The sequence below is a fragment of the Temnothorax americanus genome, unplaced genomic scaffold (genome assembly GCF_048541705.1).
Source record: "Temnothorax americanus isolate GAGA-0224 unplaced genomic scaffold, ASM4854170v1 Scaffold1, whole genome shotgun sequence".
Classification (NCBI taxonomy): Eukaryota; Metazoa; Arthropoda; class Insecta; order Hymenoptera; family Formicidae; genus Temnothorax; species Temnothorax americanus.
Window position 1 is genome coordinate 2392407 of NW_027509230.1, and position 22675 is coordinate 2415081.

At 39.3% G+C, this 22675-nt stretch overlaps 1 protein-coding gene and 1 long non-coding RNA gene across 6 annotated transcripts in view; one reads left to right on the forward strand and one right to left on the reverse strand.

Annotated features, from left to right (window-relative positions):
- Nucleotides 1-22675, forward strand: part of Tei (irregular chiasm C-roughest protein teiresias) — a 326287-nt gene that overhangs the window by 213330 nt on the left and 90282 nt on the right. For all 5 annotated transcript variants that reach the window (XM_077400367.1, XM_077400356.1, XM_077400346.1 and 2 more), the window contains one exon: nucleotides 4325-4666. In XM_077400367.1, the coding sequence (XP_077256493.1) occupies nucleotides 4325-4666 (342 nt within the window). The remainder of the gene's footprint in view (nucleotides 1-4324; nucleotides 4667-22675) is intronic.
- Nucleotides 1-22675, reverse strand: part of LOC143895222 (uncharacterized) — a 231642-nt gene that overhangs the window by 23770 nt on the left and 185197 nt on the right. The gene's annotated exons all lie outside the window — the stretch shown is intronic.

Sequence of the window (22675 nt, forward strand, 5' to 3'; positions counted from 1 at the left end):
GGCTCTCGAACACTTGAATGGATCTTATAAAAGCTCTCTTTTTTTATATTATGATGAAAATTCTCTTTCAGGATACAATTACGATCATATAAATATCTCTTATAATATTCGCGAAGGAAATATCACTAACGATTCACGCGATGCGATAAATTTTCATACCGTTGTCGTTTTATTACCGTTATAAAACGATTTAATTACGTGATTCGGATTGACACGAATGTTGTTGGGTCAAATGCGGCTTAAGCTTTTTTTTCCTGATTTTTCTATTTTAAATGGTGCATATGTCCAATCTCTGAATGTGTTGGGAAAGGATTAAACCCTTTTCACCTCGTTTCGAGTGAGCAAAAATATCTCTGTCCATGCTAATACCCACTTGCGCGATATTTTTCCCGTTACCGCTCGAATCTAAACCTTTAATCTTTATCATGGCAATAAGTAAAACATAGCTTAACAAACTTAACTCCTAACTTACGCGATACACACAAACACGGCTATAAATATAATAACGTTGTTGTATGCTACTTTACCAAAATCTTGAATTGTACTTATTTAATCTATTTTCTAGAAAGATATAAATATCATTTTTATGAATTCTTTTACGATACAAAATCGTGATTTTATTGCTAAAAGATCAAGAGCATTTATAAGGGAAAAATAATTATGTCCGAAGTTACAGTTGTATTACATTACGAAAATGTGTATGCAATGGTATATAAACGCAATTTATTTTTCTCGTTTTAACAAAGATAATAAATTTGTATTTAACAATGTATTTCACATTTCAAAACGGCCACATTAAATCTTCTCAAGTTAATATGATAATTAAGATATCTATATAATATCACACGTATTAAAACACAAATTTATGCGCGAGGAACGGAAAGCCGTACTTCATGGTTAACGGAGAGAATTTCATATTTTTGGTAAGATTCGATTTTACAATCTTTCAACGCTCATGGAGCAACATACGTTCGTAGGGGAACATATAACCGTATTCACAGAACGGCGCGAGGACCTTTATTCCCTCTAAACCTTTTTCTCTTTTCGATTCGCGATCGCGTTACATGGTTCTGGAATCTTTCCAAGGAGCCGGCTCCGCGATTTTTAGAGTGAAGATTGAGGCGAAAAGTGTATGCAAAGTACCTCCGGATTTTCTGAGATTCTTGATACGTTTTCGGGACTTCATATTACTATCTGGATAATATGGACTTGACACATTCTTCTCGTTGTTACATGAAGAATGTTTCCAAAATCGTACAAGCTCTAACAAGACTTAAAGCATTTGTTACTATATTAATAAAAAATATTTTTTAAATAATATGCGTGATAAAAAATAAAAAAAAAATTTTTAGTGAAAATAAAAAAATTTTATCTAAAGAAAATTTCCGATATTGTAAGAACTATGCTTATCCAAAATAATTGTGATTATGTTATACTTTCCAATGCTAAAATTGCTAATTATAAAATTATTCATAAATCGTGTTACATTTTCTATTGCGATTTTCCGAATTCGCAATTAATTTTACCTAAATTTAATAAAAAGCAATTGATATTGGACAGATTAATATTGGCAGGATCAAATAATAAAGTACGACAAATAAATAAAAATGTAATGTATTAATTTTTATTGGATTACAGATATATATATATATATAATACATCGATAAAAGACGCTCTTACACTGTGATGGACGTACTAAGCTTCCGATAATATTAGTAGGATTAACAAGTATTGAATCCATTCAATTTTCATTGTTGTTTGCTCGACGTTTCTGACTTGCTGTTATTAGACTGTTAATACCACGTAAGCCCAAATGAAAAAATTTCTTGTATTTACTGGCTGTATGTCAAAAATGTAAAAAAAAGCCGAATATAAAGTATTATAAAATTAAATAAAGTATATAAAAGATATACGATGTATTTTTCTCAATGTGGATATTATTAATTTTATATATTTGGTTAACAAATTGAAAAAGAACACAGCCTCGGCTATTATTAAATCTCATGATATTATTAAATTTTCTGTCATGCCTGCGCCGTTTTACTCGGTGCTGCAGGTGCTGCCCGCGCTATATTTTATTACGTTAAATCATACTGGAGATACACAATTACAATTTCTGTCTTTAGAAGGCTTTGCACGTTTCCTCTTATTCAGCGACCTATTTCGAGAACGTCCCTACCATCCGTCTTGGCAAGGCCGACAGTACGAGAAAATTTAATGAACGTGACTAGATCTTATCGAAGCGCGGCGGGAGAATGGCAGAGAAGTCAACTTAGAACTGGGAGAGATTGGCACCGCGCACCGCGCGCAGTTTATATAAGACAGACCTGACTTTTACGAATTTTCGATTCTCGCGCCGTAAAGCAATCCGCTGCAGTTTGCCTCATTCTTTTTCCGTCTCCACCGTCGAATAAGAATTACTCACCACGTTACTCTTGTAATTTAACTTGAATTTGTATAAATTGCTGTACACAACTTTTCTCGAAGCATTGTTCAAGTTCGCAATTTTCCACGTAAATTTAAATAGCGTTAAATAGCTTTTCGGTGTTTTCTCTCTCCCTGCAGGTTTTACAATTTACTACCGATATCTTAATGGAAGGTTAACCGGCAATTTGCGGTTCTACGGGAGAGCTTGTAAAAAATCGAAGCAAATACGAGTCCCAAATGAACGGAGCGCGCGGACGGGAAACGTTAAGTTATAACCGAATTTACCGACGTCTATACTTTAGAGTGTTTACGCCTCTCACGAGAATACCCCGGATCCCGGGCGATTTGCATCGTTAGATTTTAATTACGCATAAGTTCCGGGCGCATTAAGAGTCGGGGGGCCAGAGCGAAAAAAGGAAGGGGAGAAAAACGGGATAAAAACCCGAGTTTCAAGTACATTAAAGCATCTCGCGGGTTTCCTAGGAGATTCGACGTAGACAAACGGTCGGATTACTTCTCTCGCGAAGCGAAAAGCGCGGCCGGGTAGAACGGCGAGCTACTCCTCTCTTTTTTTTGTTTTTAAAGCCGACTTCGAGTTGCCGACCAGGGGCTTAATCAGTTGTTAGCCTAACCTGGCCAATTGAAAGTTGGCGAAAATTAAAGAGAGCTTCGAGGGGACGTATTATCCGCGCGGGCTAATCTCTTAAGGGACTCGCGATTCGCGCGAGCGATTAAACCAACGTCGCAAAATGAGAAAAGGAGTCGTACTAGGAAGTTACGCTCTCGTACTCGGCGTTACTCGTAAAACTAGCCGGTTTCTCGCAGCGTGCAATGCCGCTTTGTAAATTGCGGCTCTCATATGTTGTGCTTTCTGCCCCTCGCTGCGTCGCGGTGTGTTCACGTAAAAAGTTCACCGTACGGACGACTTTAATTTACGTCGTCCACTGGCAACGATAGCACGTCTGAGACTAAAAACTATTTCGCTCGCGCGTTTGGTAAATCTGATTAAATGCGGCATTGCACTCGCCTCTAAATTGCTCGCCTGAGACGTTAACGCTGCATCTCATATACTACACGCTGGTAATATATACTTTATGATAGCTGCGTCCATGGAAATAATAACAAAATTGCTCGATTATAAAATGCAGGAGAATTTTGTAGTGCATAGTTACTTTGAATAAATGCAAGTAAAAGTGTTTTTCTTTTCTGTGAATAGTTTATGATGTTTTTAAGTAGGTCTCTTACCTCCCATATGTGGTTACGTCATTCATTAATGTGTTATCTCCCCAGCAATTTTTGTATGGCTTATCGTGTACGCCACAATAGAATTTTCATTATCATGAAGAATAATAAAATATCGTGTAACAACAAATAAGACTAAGCTCACGAATAGTACGAATTTTGTGCTTTATATATTATTATCTATTAATAGCAATTCAAAATTTTATATTATTAGAACACTGCAAAGCGCGCGCTTCGCGTGCGCCATTTATTCTCGACCATTATATATATTTAATAACGCGTATGAGATTTTTAATCTTCACAATTAATTGACATCACGTATATCAAGATAACAAAAATTAATTACGATAACCTGTCATTTGTGAGTTGTCGGAACACGATTCCGGCGCTGACAGTTATTCTCGCAGCACAGAGCGCGATGGAAATAATATTTCTACTTTTTTACAAGTGTCTTAAAAATTTTTGAAAGCATTGGCCATCAGTAATTATTTCGATCGACGGTATTAAACGCGTTGTAACGTATATCAGAGATTTTCAAATACTATAAAATCGCTTCCTTTGCGTGGCGCAATAACCGCTCGCGTCCTACCAGATTTTTCAACGTTATACGAGGCCACTAATTGAAGCGGTTACCGCATATGGTTCCTTGTTACAGAGGCACCTCGTGGGACGTATCTGCTGATAGATGGCCGGCGGCTGGATCCCGGAAACCAGTTTGTGCCGGTGAAGGAAGGCTCGGAGCTTACTCTCGAATGCGCAGCCGAGGGTGGAAACCCACCGCCCATCTTGGCGTGGGGCATGACCTTGTCTCAAGCCACTTTAGACGGCCCGGAACAACCGCCGGACAACCTCACCGTGTTGCCCTCAACATCCGGCAGGCGCAGCGGGGCTCACCTAAAGGTCTTGAGGGGACATCACAACGCCACCATCGTTTGTGTCGCCCGCCACATTACGCTGATGATACCGATGAACGCCAGCATCCTGCTCGACGTCCAATGTGAGTATTGACGATACGAAATTGCATTAGCTATTACGTTCGAGATAATCGCGTTCTAATGCGATGAAAGAAATTCATATTTTATTTATTTTTAAAAAACTTTTTAAATTAATTTAAAAGAACGATTCTTTTTTTAAATAAAATATTGGTCATTTTTGTGAATTTTTAATTTTTATTGAGTTTCTTACTAAGGACACTTCAAGTGTTATTTCTACCACGATTAATTGACCAAAGTCAACCGAATAACAAAGTTTTGTCTGTCTACATCTGTTTACTTTCTGTGAAGAGATTTTTTTTCAATCTTTTGGTTTAAAATATCTGTGTAATTAGACTTCTCCGAAAACTCACAACGAACCGGTACAAAAACAACAGAAAATAATCAGCAGTTATCATACATATGCATGAGCTTAAATTGCATTTTGAGATAGAGCGAGCGCGAAGTAATTCGTTTTTGCTCAGGGATCGACGGGCACGAGCCGGTGGGATTTCTGCGATATTAAACCTAGTTGCACCATCGTGTCGGAAATGAGTACAACAAGTAACGCGTGTGTCGCGTCGAGGGCGGCAGACGAGCCGCCCGCCCATCGAAATTAAAATATAAACTTAATTAAGTCTGAATCCGACGGTACTCGCGACTTGTTTTAAGCAAGCCTGCGAACCGGGAAGAAGTGGCTCCCGCGTTGTATTTGAGATGCGACGACCGTGTTACAAGAGCTGCGGTAGAAAGGGGTTGCGGTGACGGCGTTGGGGAGAGTTGGAAAAGCGAGTGACTCCAGGGGTGACGCCGTGCATTATGCGACGCGAAGGTAGTTTATTTTGCGTCGTTGCGCCTCTTTCGCCACTCTCGCGGTCTCGGAAAGTCTTCCCCGACTCGCCCTTCGCTACCCCTGCTTTAGGGAGTGGTCCAAGTCGCCGAAAGAAGCTCCTTCAGCCGGTTTCGAGCCAAACTCCGAGGGATTAACGGGAGTTCCGCAGCGCGCGGACAAAAACTGGTAGAAGCGTGCGAGCGCGCGCTCGCGCCACCCCCTGCGCTCTTTTTACCGCGCGTCGCCTCTTCGGGCGTTTAGGGGAGGCTCGTCGAGGCGAGACCGCGAAGATATATCACCCGAAACTGGTTTTCCTCCGCCTTCTCCTCTACTTCAATTGGAGAACTTTTCGGGCATCTCGTTTTCGCTCCTGCGAGTTATTAGAGTAGCGCGTATTCGCGACTCTCGCTCTCGATCAGAGTTTCCCAAATTAAAAGTAAATTAGAAGTGATTTTTTTTTCCAAATATTTGGTTTGAAGTTAGAAGAAATATATCGTACACAGAAAATTTGAAAATGTCGATTTTGAGTAATTAATAATATATAGTTCTTGGAAAAGTGATGTTGCATTATGACTAAGCTGGCAGTCTCATAGGGAAACGTTATTTTAATTTCAATAGCTTTACGAACATCTGCATTTATAGGCGTCCTGTCGCGCGAACCACAGTTTGGGAAACCCCACTCTAGATTATACGGAGACCGCCTTGAATTCCGCCGTCGAGGACAGTTTTTCTTTGTGGTGGGTGTAAGGGGAGCTCATTGTACACCGACATTATTTCGCTCTTTTAATTCTTTCGCGCCTGTCCGAATGCCACGTCGTCCGGCGCGGCGACGGCCTGAGGCTGAACGAAAACTTACTCCGCGAAGGAGAAAGTTCGCTGCGAGTCGTTTAACCGCTGGGGAAAAAGGCGACGAGATATACCGAGACACGTGAGTTTTCCGTCGGGGACTTTCAAGGACACCGCCGATCGACCACGTGATTAATGTTGCCTTCTCTTACAATTAATGAACTTCAATGCTCGTCTTGGAAATTATATTCAACAAATGATAACTACAGTTTATTTTATATTTATCGTAGAGCATCAGATCTTTCGGAGAACACGGTATAAAATAAAAAAGAAATAGCAGACGATTTTCAATTATTTTATTTAAGGGAGTATTTTTTTTGTTTGAAAGGTTATAAAAAAGGTATTTTTCAGATACTTTTTGCAGGGAAACGAAAGAAGCGAATAACGCTAATCTTTGTTCAGGCTTATTTAATAAATTTAATAAATTTAATAAAAATATATTTTTAAAATAAGGTTAAAAGAACATGCAATGTTTAACGTTATTCGCTTCTTTCGTTTCTCTACAAAAAATTCCTGAAAAATACCTTTCAAACCAGAATACTCCCTTAATATTCATCGCAATTTTTTTCCAACTTGCTTTGTGAAAATCTTCGCGTTCGTCGTCGGATTTGTGGCGGTGCGGATACCTAATTTCAAAGACGATACGGGCGTGAGCAGTCGGGCTGAAACGTTTCGAGGATGCAAATTTTCTAGGCGAACAGCTTATTGCATGCTCAACGTCTTAGAGCGAAGACAGGATATGCGGGTGCCTTACGGGCGATAGTGATATCGTATACGGATCAGCCGTACGTCCTTCCTCCGTCTTTCTCCATTACTTTTTGTCGCGAATTTATTTCAACCGTATTTACGTACTCCGGCTGTCGTGCCGGAGACAGGACAGAGGAGGTACATTTGTCAGCATCTGAGCGAGCAAATTTTCCGGTAGGACGGTCGCCAAAGGCGCCAAGGCTGTCCTGGGACGCCTTTATGACGCCGGGGTGAAAGGGGAACCCACGTGGTGACCCACTTTCCATATCGTCGCGGCGCATCGTCGTTTGTCATTACGCGTAATGCAAGCTATTACCGGTTGTCATCGCCGGGCCCCTCCCCTCCGTCCCATATCGAATAAATGATTTTACTTTTAAATCGTACCTCGGCCGACAACGCGATTAATCATTGTGGCGCGCGTTTGTCCCCCCCCCCCCCCCCTACGAGTCGAGTCGCGCGCGGCCGCAGCTATTTTACATAAGTTCGACTCTCTCGGCCGGAGTATTCGATTTGTACTTGCCGGCAACGGCCGGAAAACGCGATCGGATTCGCCATAAATCACGCTGATTTTTGGCGACATTCGTTATTTGCAACTGACCCGAATACGCGCGGCGGCAACTTCCGGTACGGGTCCCTTCCCGGCCTGACAGCGCGCTATGAATATGTAGCGAGCGTAGCCGTAAAATTGTAACCACGGTTGGATACACGATCGAGCAAGACGAGCTTCATCTCGATGTACATTCTAATCGATCTACGCGCGGCGCGCGTGCTCGCTTCGTTAAATCGAAGATTCGCGCTGTGAATTATGTAGAAGTTTGGGAAAAAGCTTATTGTTTTTCTATACGGTAATTGACAAAGTATTGTCCAACTTTATTCACCTTAATTCTTAGCAGATATCGCCGAAACTTCCAACTTCGACCCTCTTGGGTTTTTATGATAGATATCTACAAATTATATAAATTGATTAAATTATTCGTTGTCTCAAAAGTCTAGATATTTAAATGCAGTGTGCGACCAATTGCTATTTTATTTTTATCGATATTGTCGAAATAATTTATCTAATTTAAATTTTTAGCTATTGTGTAATGTAATTGAAGGCTGTTTTATATGTTCAGATACATTATTGGTATTTCTACGCAGCGTAAAGATTTGTAAAAAGAAAACACTATTCTCTCATAGAGATATATAGTCTCGCAAAGCTCTGTATTAAGTCGTCAGTTATGATAACAAATAATAACACTTGTACGTATTTGCACTTGAAATACTAAAGTACTAATTGGCACTTCAGGAATCTGCGCCGCTGTTGTCGTACAGAAACACTACTGAGTCGTCCTCGTTAGTTTATACAATGAGAATTTAATCGCTCTGAAAGAGCACACAAATGCACAATAGTATCCTACATAAGTTATATGACAAAGCGCTGTTTGCACAGTCGCCATTCGTAATCCGATTTCAGCTTTGAAGAAGTAATTGCCGCAGATTTGTCGGGTCAATGTATCAAATAATTTAATACTCTATTGACAGGCAACACATTCTTTTACGCACATATTACGTTTAGAATTATTGGATATATTTACAGGTTCTTTTTTATCATGAAAGAAAAAAGATACGATATTTTGTGGCAAAGCTATTAAATTTAGTAAAAATATTGGTTTTACAAATATTGAAAATAATAACAGGAATATTGAATAATAAAAGGAATAATGAATTTCGACATGATATTTTTACGATTTGCCTATTTTTATAATTTGATATTGCAAATTTTAACATAATTTTGAAAGCGTTTTGTCTTGCTTACAGCTATTTACTGTACTTATCTAAAATATGTAGAGATGATTGCTTGAATTTTTCTGGTCGTGGCTTGTTTTCTCTACCGTGCAGAAAATATGCAAATAACGTGATCATCATGCTTATCGCGTTCGAGTTTCGAAACTTTTTTGATCACTCTCAGACGCGGCGTATTTGACGCGCGTAACGTTCAGAGAAGGACCAACATTCGTTCAAGTCCACGCGAAAGTTCACGATATTGGCATGATACTTCGGTTAATAAGATGCAAAATACTTGGGAACTTAGCCGTCGCCGAAGACGACAAGCGAACGAAGATCAATATGCATTCTGATCATGAAACGCAGTCTCGTAAGAATGACGTAATGTACTCGTAAAAATTACAATTGTATATAAGTTTCAGAACGTACGCTAACTTAATTTTTGCTTTGAAAAAGGTATTATAAAACCCTCCCACGCGTGATATGTGGAAATTTCAATTTTTCTAGATTATATTAACAAAGGATTCGTGCGATATAAACTCGCATTTTTCTGACATTTACCACACGTGTTTTAATTAAAATATTCTTTCATATGAATTAATTAGCATAAGCAAAAATTAAAAGTAATTTAGCTTAGCTTAGTTTTAGCTTTTATAATATACTTTGATCAGATCGTATAGTTATCGTCTGTAAAATATAATATCGCATTTTATTAATTTTATTGCTGTCTGATCAAATTTATTTTTGCGAACTTGCTTCCCTTTCATAAAATCCGTTTTATTAAAAATCTCTTCCTCTCTCTTTTCTCTTTCCTATATTAAAAAAAAACTACGAATAAATAAATCATGAAATTGAATGTTGAAAGCTATGGCAGTTTCCAGCACGCAACAATTGTTTCATCGCACCTGTCAACAATATTTACTAACGACAAACGCGAGAAAATGTTTTACTTGAAATTCCAATTTCCGATAACTTTTTTTTCCGTGTATATCGCGACGTGTATCGTTATGGAATTCCGAGCTGCGCTCGCTGTTATCGGTTTTGGCAGGAAAGATTCGTTACGCGACGATATCGGTGATTCGGATATACCGATCAATCGGGATAATTTAATGAAAAATTAATGTCATATAGCCGGCGGCTCTCTCGTACGGTGCTTCTTAAATACCCGAAATATCAACAGGTTGTTGATTTCGCTGACCGTGTTCCCGGGTTATTTAGTTCACCTTTGGACAGGTAACTGCATGTGTGAATGTGAACGCCCATGGGTACCTCATCTATGCGTGACTGCTTTCAATATCCGATCATAGATACACACACATGCACATGCACATAAATATACATATTTCGTTATACGCGAAACATAAAGCTGTTACCTGTCGCGTAGATTTTTAATTATTCCTTGCAACTCGCGTGCAAACAACCATGGAACCGTTCTTGTTTTACAATGTGCGACGCGTGTCTCATCGCTCTGTTATCGGTCATTCAGGCCCATGAAAACGCATCAATTACGTATTCGAAGCTATATGGACTGTCGCGCGTCCGCAAAACTCGGTATTTGTTGTGCGACGTGCGCGCGGTACGATATGATATATACGTCATGATTAGCGTTTACGTAACACGATTTACGAGATAAAATACAATCCCATTGCGTATGCTTAAACGCGTATTAGGTGAGCTACGAATGGATATGATTACGGGACGGTTACAAGGGTCATCAATATTTTATATGACATTTAGCTCGCCGATATCATTTGCAATTTGCACGAGCACGAATGGCGCTCCATTGATTTGACAGGTTGTTACGAATTATTATTACTGCATGTTTTGCCCGTAATGCCGGGTGACTGTGTTTCTGACTAATTCATTTCGCGTGTAATTCGCCATCCATTGGGCTGGATGGCGTAATTGTAGAGGCATCCAGACGCGGTAATGAATCTCAAATACGATTATTACTGGGACACGGGACACAACTTCATCCGTTTCAGCGGATCCCAAACACGATGATCTGTTTGCATCCAGAGAGATTAAATTAGGAAATGATATGGCTGAAGTCTTTGATCTGAAAAATTTGCCATCGCACCCGATGACAATTAGAATTGAGCGCGAATTGCAGTCACGGTCAATTTAGAATGTCGCGCGATTGCGCGTTTTTCGACGATATTAATACCGATGGACATTTTCTAATGCGCAGCTGCTGTCACTTAACGGCTCTTGTTTTTTTTTTCACAAGCATTTTTTGCACGGCCGCACTTCGCAGAGCGTGTCGCAAAAATTCAATTTCGCGATGCGTTTTGTAGCGCTGTCGTACCAAATTTTACTCGCGCGATATTTTTTTTTTTCCAAGAGTGTACAAGTTAGCTCGTCGAAATACGCAATTCGACAGTGAATGTTTTGTATATGTCGATAAAAAAAAGGAAAAATAAATGGTACGGACGTGACGTACTAAATAATTTTCTCGTCGGACTACTTTATATTCGACCACACATCTGTTATTAAATAAATAAAGTTACATAGTTTAAATAAAGTTACATTTTCTACAGGTGCACTTAAAAATCACAGAATTTGATAAATGATCACTTCGGCTTATTGTTATTTATACAAATTGTTTTTTCTTTATAAATAATTATTTATAGTTGTTTCTAAACAACTTATAAGTACCTTTAACATTAAAACGTATGTATTGACTATGTTGGACGAAATTTCTTGAAAGCATGTACATTGCAGATTTTAGTATCAATATGTAATCTTTATTTATCAAACTGTTGATTGCATCTGTCGGCAAAAGAAACAAATGTCCTCGCAACTTGATATCCCGGGCAATTATTCATTACGCTCACGTGTGACGGCAATTTCGCGCAGAAAGTCTTTTCGGTTGATCCACGACCGGAGTCGGTCTGCCGGCAAACCAGTAGGCCAAAAATTCGATTGCGGTCACGGTTGGCGGAATCTTATTAACAAACGAGCCCCAAGGGGCTTTCTACCGAGCAGACCACATGTCCGTCATTTCCACGGGATGATACGTGGCCCGTGAAAATGACGCGATTGGATCGGACGGAGACACGTGTTTAATAAAACTCGTCGTGCGCGAGATCGAAAGAGCCGTGGGCCAGAATCGAAGCCATGGGGGGGATCAGCCGGGATTAGTTGAACACGCTGAATCCGCCCGTCCTCCGGACGCATGAAAGGGACACCTATAATTACGTTCCCCTTACGGCGAGAGGACGCGAAAAGCCTTGGCGTAAATGACGCCGATGCTACTCTTTTTCAAAAGGGACGAAATTGACGAGCTCCCGCTTTCGTGCACGTTCTCTTTTCTCAGCGATTTTCATGAGGAAATTATTCGCGTATATGAAACGTGCGTTGGTAAACAACGTCACATTTTCATATTGCTAGGATGAGATCAGACCGTATTAACGGACAAAAGGATTTCAATCGAAAGACGATTAAAGCTATTTGTACGAGCTTTAGCCTGTTCTAGCGTGTTCTTTCTCGAAAAGTGTAAATGTATATACTGTTCATCAATTATTCGTACCGTAATTCTGATTGAAGAGCTTAAATCCTTCTGCGACAGGTCGAGATGCGCGATATATCATTGCTGCATTAATTATACCTTCCTGCATGAACGTGCTAAATTGATACATTTCGGGGTTATATATCTCACTTCAAGGCAGGAGCTTCACCTCGTTTTCAAACTCAATTCCTTTCAGTTATTTATTTACTGTTAAAGCGGTTGGTGTTCCGCGGTTAACGTTCCCGGAAACGTTTATAAATATATTCGAGCATTCACTCGCGCGTAATGGATATGTACGCACTTGGATACGTACACGTTTATGTGTATTCATATCGAATCCATACGATGGTATAAGGAAGGATGGGAATGGAAAGGTGGTCGTACTTTTTTAATGGTTGAATCAGATGTGAGCGCGGAAAACACTTTCCACACGTTCCATCTCTTATACTCCGATTACCGTAATGTTACAGCAGACGCGAAGTGCAGCAAATTAGAGAATTTTTTCTCTCTTTCTGCTGCTCTATCTCTCCTTCTTCCCTCTCTGTCTTTCTCTTTCTCTCTTTCTCTTTCTCTCTCTCATAGTATTTCTTTACCACGATGTGAAAATGCGATGCGGCCAAAGCGGGTTTTTCTCAGACTTCTCTTCGCTGCGCGTGCAGCAATTTAGTTTCGAAGGCAGAACTTTACGGAGGATCATCTTCCCTTTTAACATTACGAAGTATGCAGGTAACGAAGAAGTTATTTCTCTCCACGTTCTCTCCGAACCCCTAATAAACTCTACGAGTTTTTATTGGTCTGCCCTGCGTCTATTTCGCACCTACTGTAAGCTTCGTTCGTACACGCAAGAGAGAGATGAACTGTTCCAAATATTTTACAAATTTATTTGAAGTATTAGCCCAGTAAAATGACAAAATCTTGAGGAAATAATACTGACTAGACTGAAACTTTATTAGAGTACTATTCAACATATTAAAAGTCCCCACGTGTAGACGCTACGTTGCGGGGAGGAGAGAGTCCGAAAAGCCCCAAAAATTAGTTTTTCGCAAATAACTCCGAAAATATCGACTTTACAGAAGTTTATGTAGATATAAAAATTGTAGCTTACAAAATTCCACACAATTTCATTTTTTATTCAAGTCGGTACGACCAAATGGAGCAGAGATAGAATTTTTTTAAACATCGGTAGTTTTGCCTCGATTCGAGAATCCATTTTCGAAATATTAGCGAAAAATGCGCGACGCGCGTATGCGTTAGCCTCGATTCGAGAGTCCATTTTCGAGATATTAGCGAAAAATGCGCAATGCGTGTATGCGTTTTTGTTGCGTCGCAAAACTACCGGTGTTTAAAAAATTCTATCTCCGCTCCATTTGGTCGTACAGACTTGAATAAAAAACGAAATTGTGCGGAATTTTGTAAGCTACAATTTTTATATCTACATAAATTTCCGTAAAGTTGATATTTTCCGAGTTATTTGCGAAAAACTGGTTTTTTTTTTACTTTTTGGACCTTTTGGACTCTCCCCTGCCCGCAACGTAGCGTCTACACATGGGGACTTTTAATATGTTAAATAGTACCCTAAAACAAGCCTGTTTACAAAGTTTCAGCCCAGTCAGTATTATTTCCTTCAAGATCGACAAATTTCGAGTCATTTTACTGGACTATATGTGTAATATACCTCAATTATAAGAAAAAGATTGCAGATTTAAGTTAATTTGGCGATATAAATGGGAAATAATAATGTAATTTAAAATTAAATGTATATTTTTGTAACCAATATGACATTTATTGTAAAACAATGTAATTTAATTTTGAGGTTTTTTTATATCTATCTCGTTAGTAATTACATTATTTGATTTTTATTCACTTTATCTTTTTGATATCACACTCTCACGTGATATGTTATTTTACCGAACGTGATCTATTGTTTATAAGTCAGTGAATGAAATTCCAGCTTCATTAGAACGGCATGTTTTGTATGTTGGATATAGCGGAGAAGTTTCTTTAACGAACGATAGCATCTCTATCGACCGCGTCTAGATAAAGTGCTTACAACAATGGCGCAGCGTTTGCGTATTCATTGGCAAATCTACCATTCCTTCTGCAACAACAGCGCCCGGCACGTCAATGTCGCCCTCGATCTTTTTAAGTTTCTCCCCCTTTTGCTCTCCCTCGTTTTTTCCTTTAGCTGTCGTCAGCTGCTTATCCGAACCAGGGTTCCCTCAACTTGCTCCATCCATATCGTGCTTGTAGATACTCTCAATCAATCATATTTAGATCCAGCAGCTCGTGCTTCACGATTCATTTATATGGACTCTTTCGTGAACACCTACGTGCTCACGTAAAGATGTTTGCGAGTCACGTACGTGTGCGTAATTCACGCGCGCGGAATTTTATGCCAAAGCGACGTAACGATGGATTCATATACCCATTTTCTTTTACGATACAAAGCGATGTTTTTTTCTTTTTAAAGATGTTCATTCTATTACAGTACTATTCACGAAAACGTATATTGTACATTTAAAAAACATTATTAAGCATATTATTATTAATAGTATCTTTTCTAATCGAAGGACATAACTCATTTAGAGATTTTTTTCTAATTTAATTTTATTTTTATGGAAACTGTAACATGTTATCGTTGATCATATAATTTGCTTCCCTGAGATTTGAGTTCATTAATACATGAAACTCTTAGGATCTCCTCTTAATGAAGGGTATGATTTCTTTATGATACGAGGTAGGTAAATCGATGTATATTAAGGGTCGATATGAAAACTTTGTAGGGTACAAGATCGTTACACGTTCTAAATGATTAGATGGCTGATTAGCTGGCATAACTGAATATCTAGTTATTGCACAACCGGCGATCGATCCAAGTAATGAGATACAGTTAACCGTCCGTTTAAACGGTACGATGTGAATTATCGAAACCGATCAGTGCCGTAATTCATAATGGCACGATCAACTCGAGAAGATCCTACGATTGTTTCTCGAAGCTCGCCCGATATGCGAACTTTATCTGTCTGATTTGCAATGAAAATTCCCACCGCAATGTACGAAGTTGCTTAGTTTAGATACCCCTCAGGTGAATCCCGTGCAGTCATTCTGTCGGCGTAGGATGGTTTGAATCGCGAAGCGAAACGTTTTAAGGGTTGAAGCGATCGGCGAAGATAGCGAGTCCGAATTACTATTGCTATAGCCATTAAAGATTATTTTCCACGGAGATCTGACCTATTTGGCTTAACAATGGCCTGGGGATAATAGAGCGAAGAATAACAGGTATTTTTACGTTCGTGTTTGTATGTACTCGGTCTTCCATTCTGTCTTTATATGTCGATAAACATTAAGATATGTTTATGCATACTGCGTAAAAAATTACTGCTAATTTTATATCGTAATTTACATGTCAGAAAATTATGATAACGATTGCGAATTGCAATGTCATCAAGGATCCAAAAAATTATTTGATTTTTGAAAGGGATAAAATATAAGATTATGAGAGAGTAGGTTAATTAACTAGTAGGTTAATTTTTTGTTATGTAATAATTACGCCGTAATATTTTTTGAATAAGTTTATTAGGTAAAAAGGTATCTAGAAAAAAAATATTTATATATTTAATTTGGAATCTTTCCCTCTCAAAATAAAAAGTGTAAACGAAATGGCAATAGCTAAGTAAACTAATTTGGGATTCTTACGATGGTTACCGCGTATTAGTGCATATGCCAAAATTGGCAATCAACTAATTTTCCACTAGCTGGATTACAAACCGCCGAAACCGCTATGGACTACTGTTAGTTTACAAAGCAAAAGCCGTTAGTGATGCTAACAGTCTGCTTCCATGTTAACGAGCGTTCGCCCAATGTGGGCGCGCGTGTTTACATGACTGAAAACTGGTAATTAAGATGCGTCGATATCGATTCAAGGCATTTAGCGAAGATAATAGCGTGCACTTACTTGAAGTATTTCACGCAATCAATTGTAAATAATCATGGCATTGTAAGATCATAAATTTGTTAGGTAAATTGGCAATTTAGGCATGTTAATTTAGGCATGGCAATTCAGGCATTTCTCCCCAAAACGATCAGATTTCGATTATGTCGCTACGTTTCGTCTACGAGGCGCACACGTATACTCGTTACTTTGTTCATTTTTAATATGTTTTATATACTATAGAAACATAAAAGCTAAACGTATAAAAACATTACGCAAAGACGTGCCAAGTTACGTTTTGAATTCTTGTATGTCTGAATAGCGGACAAACGATTGAAAGTTTTTTTTGATAATATAGATGAAAGTGGAGCAAGTGTATGAAATTAGAGGTTAACGTCAATAATGTCTTCTACACCGACAATTTCCTCCATGTTGTCGTCCATCTTTATCGCACAGCGGGCGTGGGCAGCGTACCACGACCGCTGTTCAACGATGGATTACGGAATGAGTAGCCGGAATGAGTTAGAGCCGTTAACGACTCGCTTTCATCGAAGAAACCGCGGGTTACGGGCGCATAAATGTCGTTTGCCGGAAGTCATTTGCCACTGAGACGTGCAGTATCGATAAATTCTTGATGAACGATCGATTGAGACCGCTCGATGTAGACTGATGGGAGGTAATATTATCACGATTACGTTTAAAGCGTATCTCATATTTTGAGTGATATTTCAAGCAAACGTGTAATTTCCGTCATACGAATACGACTATAGAATGAGAAAAATTTTGGAATGATTTGAGAAATAATCTCGAGCTATTGACGTTCTGTTCTGTTTATTTCTGTAAGTCTTTCGGTTAATTATTCGACAAATACATTCGTAACGGTTTATTGAGATACCGTTTACCGGCTTCGGTCATCGTCAGATTACGGAATAAGCCGCCTTGCCGTTCCTAATGACCGGCTTTCATCGACTATCGCCGATATGGAGCGAGCCGCGAACGTGACCTGTCCGAATTCATCGGGCAAAGAGAGGCGGGCCGGAAGACGAAGTGTGGCGCAGTTTCTATTATCGGCGACGAGTACCTGTGCTGATGGTTTCTCTCCATTTCGCAGAGGTAGATTCCGCGCGCGCGCGCGCTCGCGCCATGAGTTTCCCGATCACGTCAGCGCCCAAAACTTGGTAGGGTTTAGTACGTGCCATTTCTCCGAGGTACCTGCGTGGTGGGACTTGTAATTGATTTACAAGGCTCGCTCCGCGAATGGCGGAGGAGGTAGGAGTTGGAGTTTCTAGGGCGGACCGCGAAGATGTCTTCCGCTATCCTGTTAAAGGGTCGACTCCTACTGCGTCGAGAATCTCACGGGAAGATCCTTCTTCGGGCGGCTTTCGCGCTCGATCATGAGGAATTAGTTAGGAGATGTCCTTTGGAACCTCAGGCAATAAGGTTTCAGACAGCGAAGAGCACATGACGAAGCATAGATCAGATTATAGAGCAATGTATGTCGAATATTAATATTTTTCTTTTTTTTCTTTTTACATTTTTTGTTCGTAAACAACGAACGTCGCTAATGGAAGAACATTAATGTCAATTTGTGTATAGCGAGACGAAAAACAATGTTATTTATTACAAGAATACTATAATTTTCTCATCGATGTACTTTGCTTTTGTGCAGTTTAATCAATTAAGCATCAATTAAAAAAAAGCTATGTATTTATATTAAATAAATTTGCGAATACGATAATATCATAACACAGACTTAATCGCACGAAATTAGTTCATAATTGCCATAGATTACCTTAAATTGGGTAATTTTAAGTTCATTATTATAGTTTATATTATATCTAGTTTCCAAAACGTATAGCATTTATCTTTTTATGGAACAAGAGTCAAGTGGTGCATTTAAAATGAATCAGATTGCATGTTATACCTACGCGATGCTTTTGAAAATGGACTTCAATATCCGATTCTTGATAGGTGCACCTGGTTCGACGGAAGATAAAATCTCTATCTCTCTATGTGAGGACATTATATAAAATTCTACATAAATGTATATATCTATGTATATATCATTATTTAAATAAAACTTAGTATATATAGTTGGCATAAGAGAAATTTATGATATTACTTTAGACGATTTAAAATAGCAAAGTTATTCTGAATGATAAAGAAGCATCTGTAAAATTGCAAAAGTCTAGAACAATAGCTTCGGATACTTTATCTATTGTATTTCACTTGCCTCAGCAGCAGCAATTTCATTTATATCTTAGGAAATCATTGTTATCAGGGGACGTCGGAATAGCACAGAAAGAAATCTCATCAATCATTAAGCCAAGAAAGGATTCAGTCGGGCGTAGTTCATTGTGGCATTCTTTTTTAACTTCCTGAATAGAATCGAAGTTCGATCTTCGACTTGAGCGCGCCGCTATCCACGCGAGATTGTGATTTTATAGGTACAGTTGCTTTTCCAGAGATTAGCGTTATAATAGATGCGACGGATGTGAATAAATGAATCGGTGACAAATTTTAATTAATAATTATATAATATAATAATTTAAATTAGCGTATAAATCTAATTCAATTAAAGCATTGCACATTTAAATTTGTACACGCATTAACATGAAGCATATAATACATCGTATATATTATTAAAAAAAATATTTAAGTAGAATAAAAATAACTGATAAAAACGCAATTTTTTAAATAATTAATATTTGATTATGTGTTATGTTCAACAATAAATTATTGTGTTATTTAAGATCGTATACCATATAGTTATCTAGACTCCAATATAGACAGTTGAATTAGAATCGCGACGATGAGGGCCATACCGCTTTATGTGAAAAATCATAAAAAATTAGTTTACTATGTATTTTCAAACTTTGCTCCCTTTTAAGATAGAAACTGGAGCAAAGCTGTACTACGAAAGGATCGCAAACCATCGTTGTTTTCTCGTACCGAATCATTATCCGATTCTCGAGTTTGCGCTGCGATTTCTTCTTAAAAGTTACAGACTACTCCACCAACACGAGCGACTGCAATTTCCTGTCTTAGCTTAGGGTCAGGTGGAGATGTTAAGAGCGCGGGTTGGGGGGAGGGGACGAAGGTGGCTTGGATAGTTGCCGCGACGTTGCACGGCCGTAAGATATTCTCGGATAGAACGCAAAGTTACATTACCCCGACTAAAGGGGGATTAGCGAGAGTTGTCTCCCGGCCAAAAGAGGCCAAGACCCATTACGCCGTGAAGGAGTGTGATTCTCGTTCGCCCCCTTGATTCTCTTACCGACTTCTACTCCTACTCGTATCGGTCTTGTCTTTCGCTCGTCCCAAGTTTCGCGGAAAATACCAGTAGTTGCTGAAACTTGTACGAACAATAGCAATGAGAGACACGAGAGAGAAAGTCGAACGACACGGCAAGAAGAAAGAGTAAGGGACCAAGACTACTAGCACCGTAAGACAGGAGCTAATTCTCTGTCTCTATCTATTTATCTCTCTCTCTCTCTCTATTTCTGTCCCTCTCCCTCTCGCATGGCCTCTTGCTCCTTCGCTCTAGATCCTCGATCTCAGCTTTCATTGAAAATTCATTTCATCTGTCGAATCCCATGGCCAATCTTCCTTTCCATTTAATCCTAAGATGCCAACTACGATATCCTCTTTGTCGATAATCAAGGATCAGGAAGATCGCTCGCTGGCGGAAGTTGACTTGTTCAGGAAAGGGGAAGCCGAAGTGGCAGCTGACTGCATTACTTTGGTTAAGTGCACCGATGGAAGGGACGATTTCTCTATCGTTGATCCCCGTGATCCGAAAATGTATATGTGTACTTCTCTAAAAAATAAATTTTTATCTTACATGAACTGCGTAAAATAGACACGATAAAGTAACAGCAAAGATGATCTCTTGCACGCGTTGAACAATGCATACTAATATCAATGTAAACTTTCGCGATGTACGCTTTTTCGGGTCTTATTTGCGCATTCGCGCATTTCTTCTTCCTCGCCTTGCTGATGTTTCCCATCGAGGAAAAGATTTACGACCAACGATTTAGTAGTGCCCTTGTGTCTGTTCACTGTCGTAATGAGAAAATGAGAAGGCGATATTTTAAAGCGAGATAAAGTCGCGATTGTGGCGCGAGGTGAACAAGGACTTATACGCCGTCCCTGCGACATTTGCTGCTGGCTTACATAAAGAGATAAAGTAAGTTTAATGAGGAGGAGCGCGAGGAAGGGCGGAAATTGGCCACCCGGCGCCAATCGGTCGGAAAATTGGGTTACATAAACATCTTTTGCTCTCGTACCCCCATTTTTGTTGCCATCTTCTTTCTCCGTCCTCCCACCGACGCGAGGGACGATATGTACTTTTTGCTATAATATATACTATACATGCCTTCGCGTCTTATCGGTATCGCGTTTCTACGATCTTCATCCTTGTTTTCAATTTCTTCAAAATCGAGGATAAAACAACGTCCTGCCGCTTTAAATTTACATCGGGTCTTAGGAGGCCGTCTCTCTCGTTCACCGGGCATTACGTTATCGGAATTCGATAATTTAAAGCTTTCCGCTGCAGGCCGTCCAATAGAAAAGTAGTGCGTAGAAAAATTCTTCGCGAAAGACGCTGCTCGCCAGAAAGTCAAAAATGCCATCTCAACGTGGAATGCATAAAATATAATTAACCGTGTCTCTTTCTCCCCTCCTCTTCTCTCTCTCTAGCTCTCTCTCATCGCGATGCAAGCAGCTTCTCCAATGTCGTGACTTAATAATCCGCGAAATCCTCCTTATCTCTTCGCCAACTCCTCATCTCATTCGAACTTGTACACGTCTTCAATCTTACGGCTGATGTGATTTTTATGAAATCCGACCGTGATCCCCTCACGCTGTTTTGCGCTGTTTACGACGAGCAGGGAATTCATATCCGTTGAAGTTCTTGTCGAATGAAACTCGAAAATCGCGCGGCGAGGAAGAAGCTACCTCATGAAAGAGGAATTTCGTAGGAATGTACGCGAAGTTGTATGTAAACTTCTTCAAGTACTACACCGTGCTCATTTGCATCCTATGCTATCTTTCACAGTTACCCTTCTTATAACCGGTCTGCATCGCAAAGGCACTCGAATTCTTGTTCGTTAGCAAGTTCTCCATATTGTAAAGTATGTATATCTTCGTGTTCGATTAAAACGCAGAGTAGACGATTTGTTTTTTAGTGAACTCTCATTTCTCACGTTATGACATATTCCTCACATATGCTGTTTTTAATCTTTTACCAGTTACCTAAATAGCTTATATATATCTACCTGTAATTAATATATTTGAGTTTGAAGTTGAAACATAGACATTGTATGTATACGTTAAAATATTACGAATAAAGAAATAGATGAGTTTTAAAAGAAGAAACTGTTTTCCTGAAAGCTGTTTTTAATCAGCTTTCAAAAAAAAAACGCCAAAAAATGTATATGAAATCATATAAATTTACCTGTCTTTAAATGCAGTTTGAATATAAAGTTTCAACAAACGTATTAAAAAACCAGATGAAAATATCCGTTATGATTAGGTATACGTTCATACCAAAGGATCGCTGTGACTCTGCGATGAGTGTAAAAGATAATTGGCATCATCTCTGAGCGCTGGCAGCTGCATGTTTGAGCATCGTGGCTTAATAATCATTTGCATACTTTTACCTGGTTCAATGTAACATCGGCTATCTAGCGCGGCGTCGGACTCTTCAACTTTTCTCTTTGTAAACCGACAAACTTAAGCTCATCAGCTTTGCCAGAGCTGAGCTTCCGCTTTTTCATCCATGGCTATGGACGATCTCGAGAGGATGGGTCTTGGAAATAAAGGGAAGGAAAAGAAAGAAGAAAAGTGGTCGCGCACATCCACGTGTATACAAGCGTGTGCGGGAAAATGATTCGCCTCGGCGGTGTTGGAACAAGACGCTCGAGAATTAAGAGGTAACCGTGCTAATGAGCTCCGTCAATTTAGCGAAGACTGGCTTATGGGCCGTAAGCTTTGCTTAATATGAAGTAATATCGCCTGCTACCGTGGTTATAAACCCGTCCCGCGATTCCTTCAGCCTCAGAGGGAAATCATCCTCACTTCACATTAATAGAACTGAGCCGTGCAAGTTTTGTAAGTAGCATCGTTACCTACAAAAATCCTAGTCACGAAGTCTTAACACCGCAATAAAGTACCTCGCGCAAGAAAAAAACATTGGTTTTCCTCTTTTTTTTTCTTAAGCTAGGGCGCTTTCGTAGACGCGCGTGAAGAATTTTTATGCTTATCCTTATCGTAAGATTATTTTTTATAGGCGCAGTTTTGGAGTAAGGGCAAGAGAGATTTTTTTTTTACTAATATACGCAAAATAGTACATCCTTTAGCAACTTCAAAATGTCAAACGCACGCCATGACATCCACAT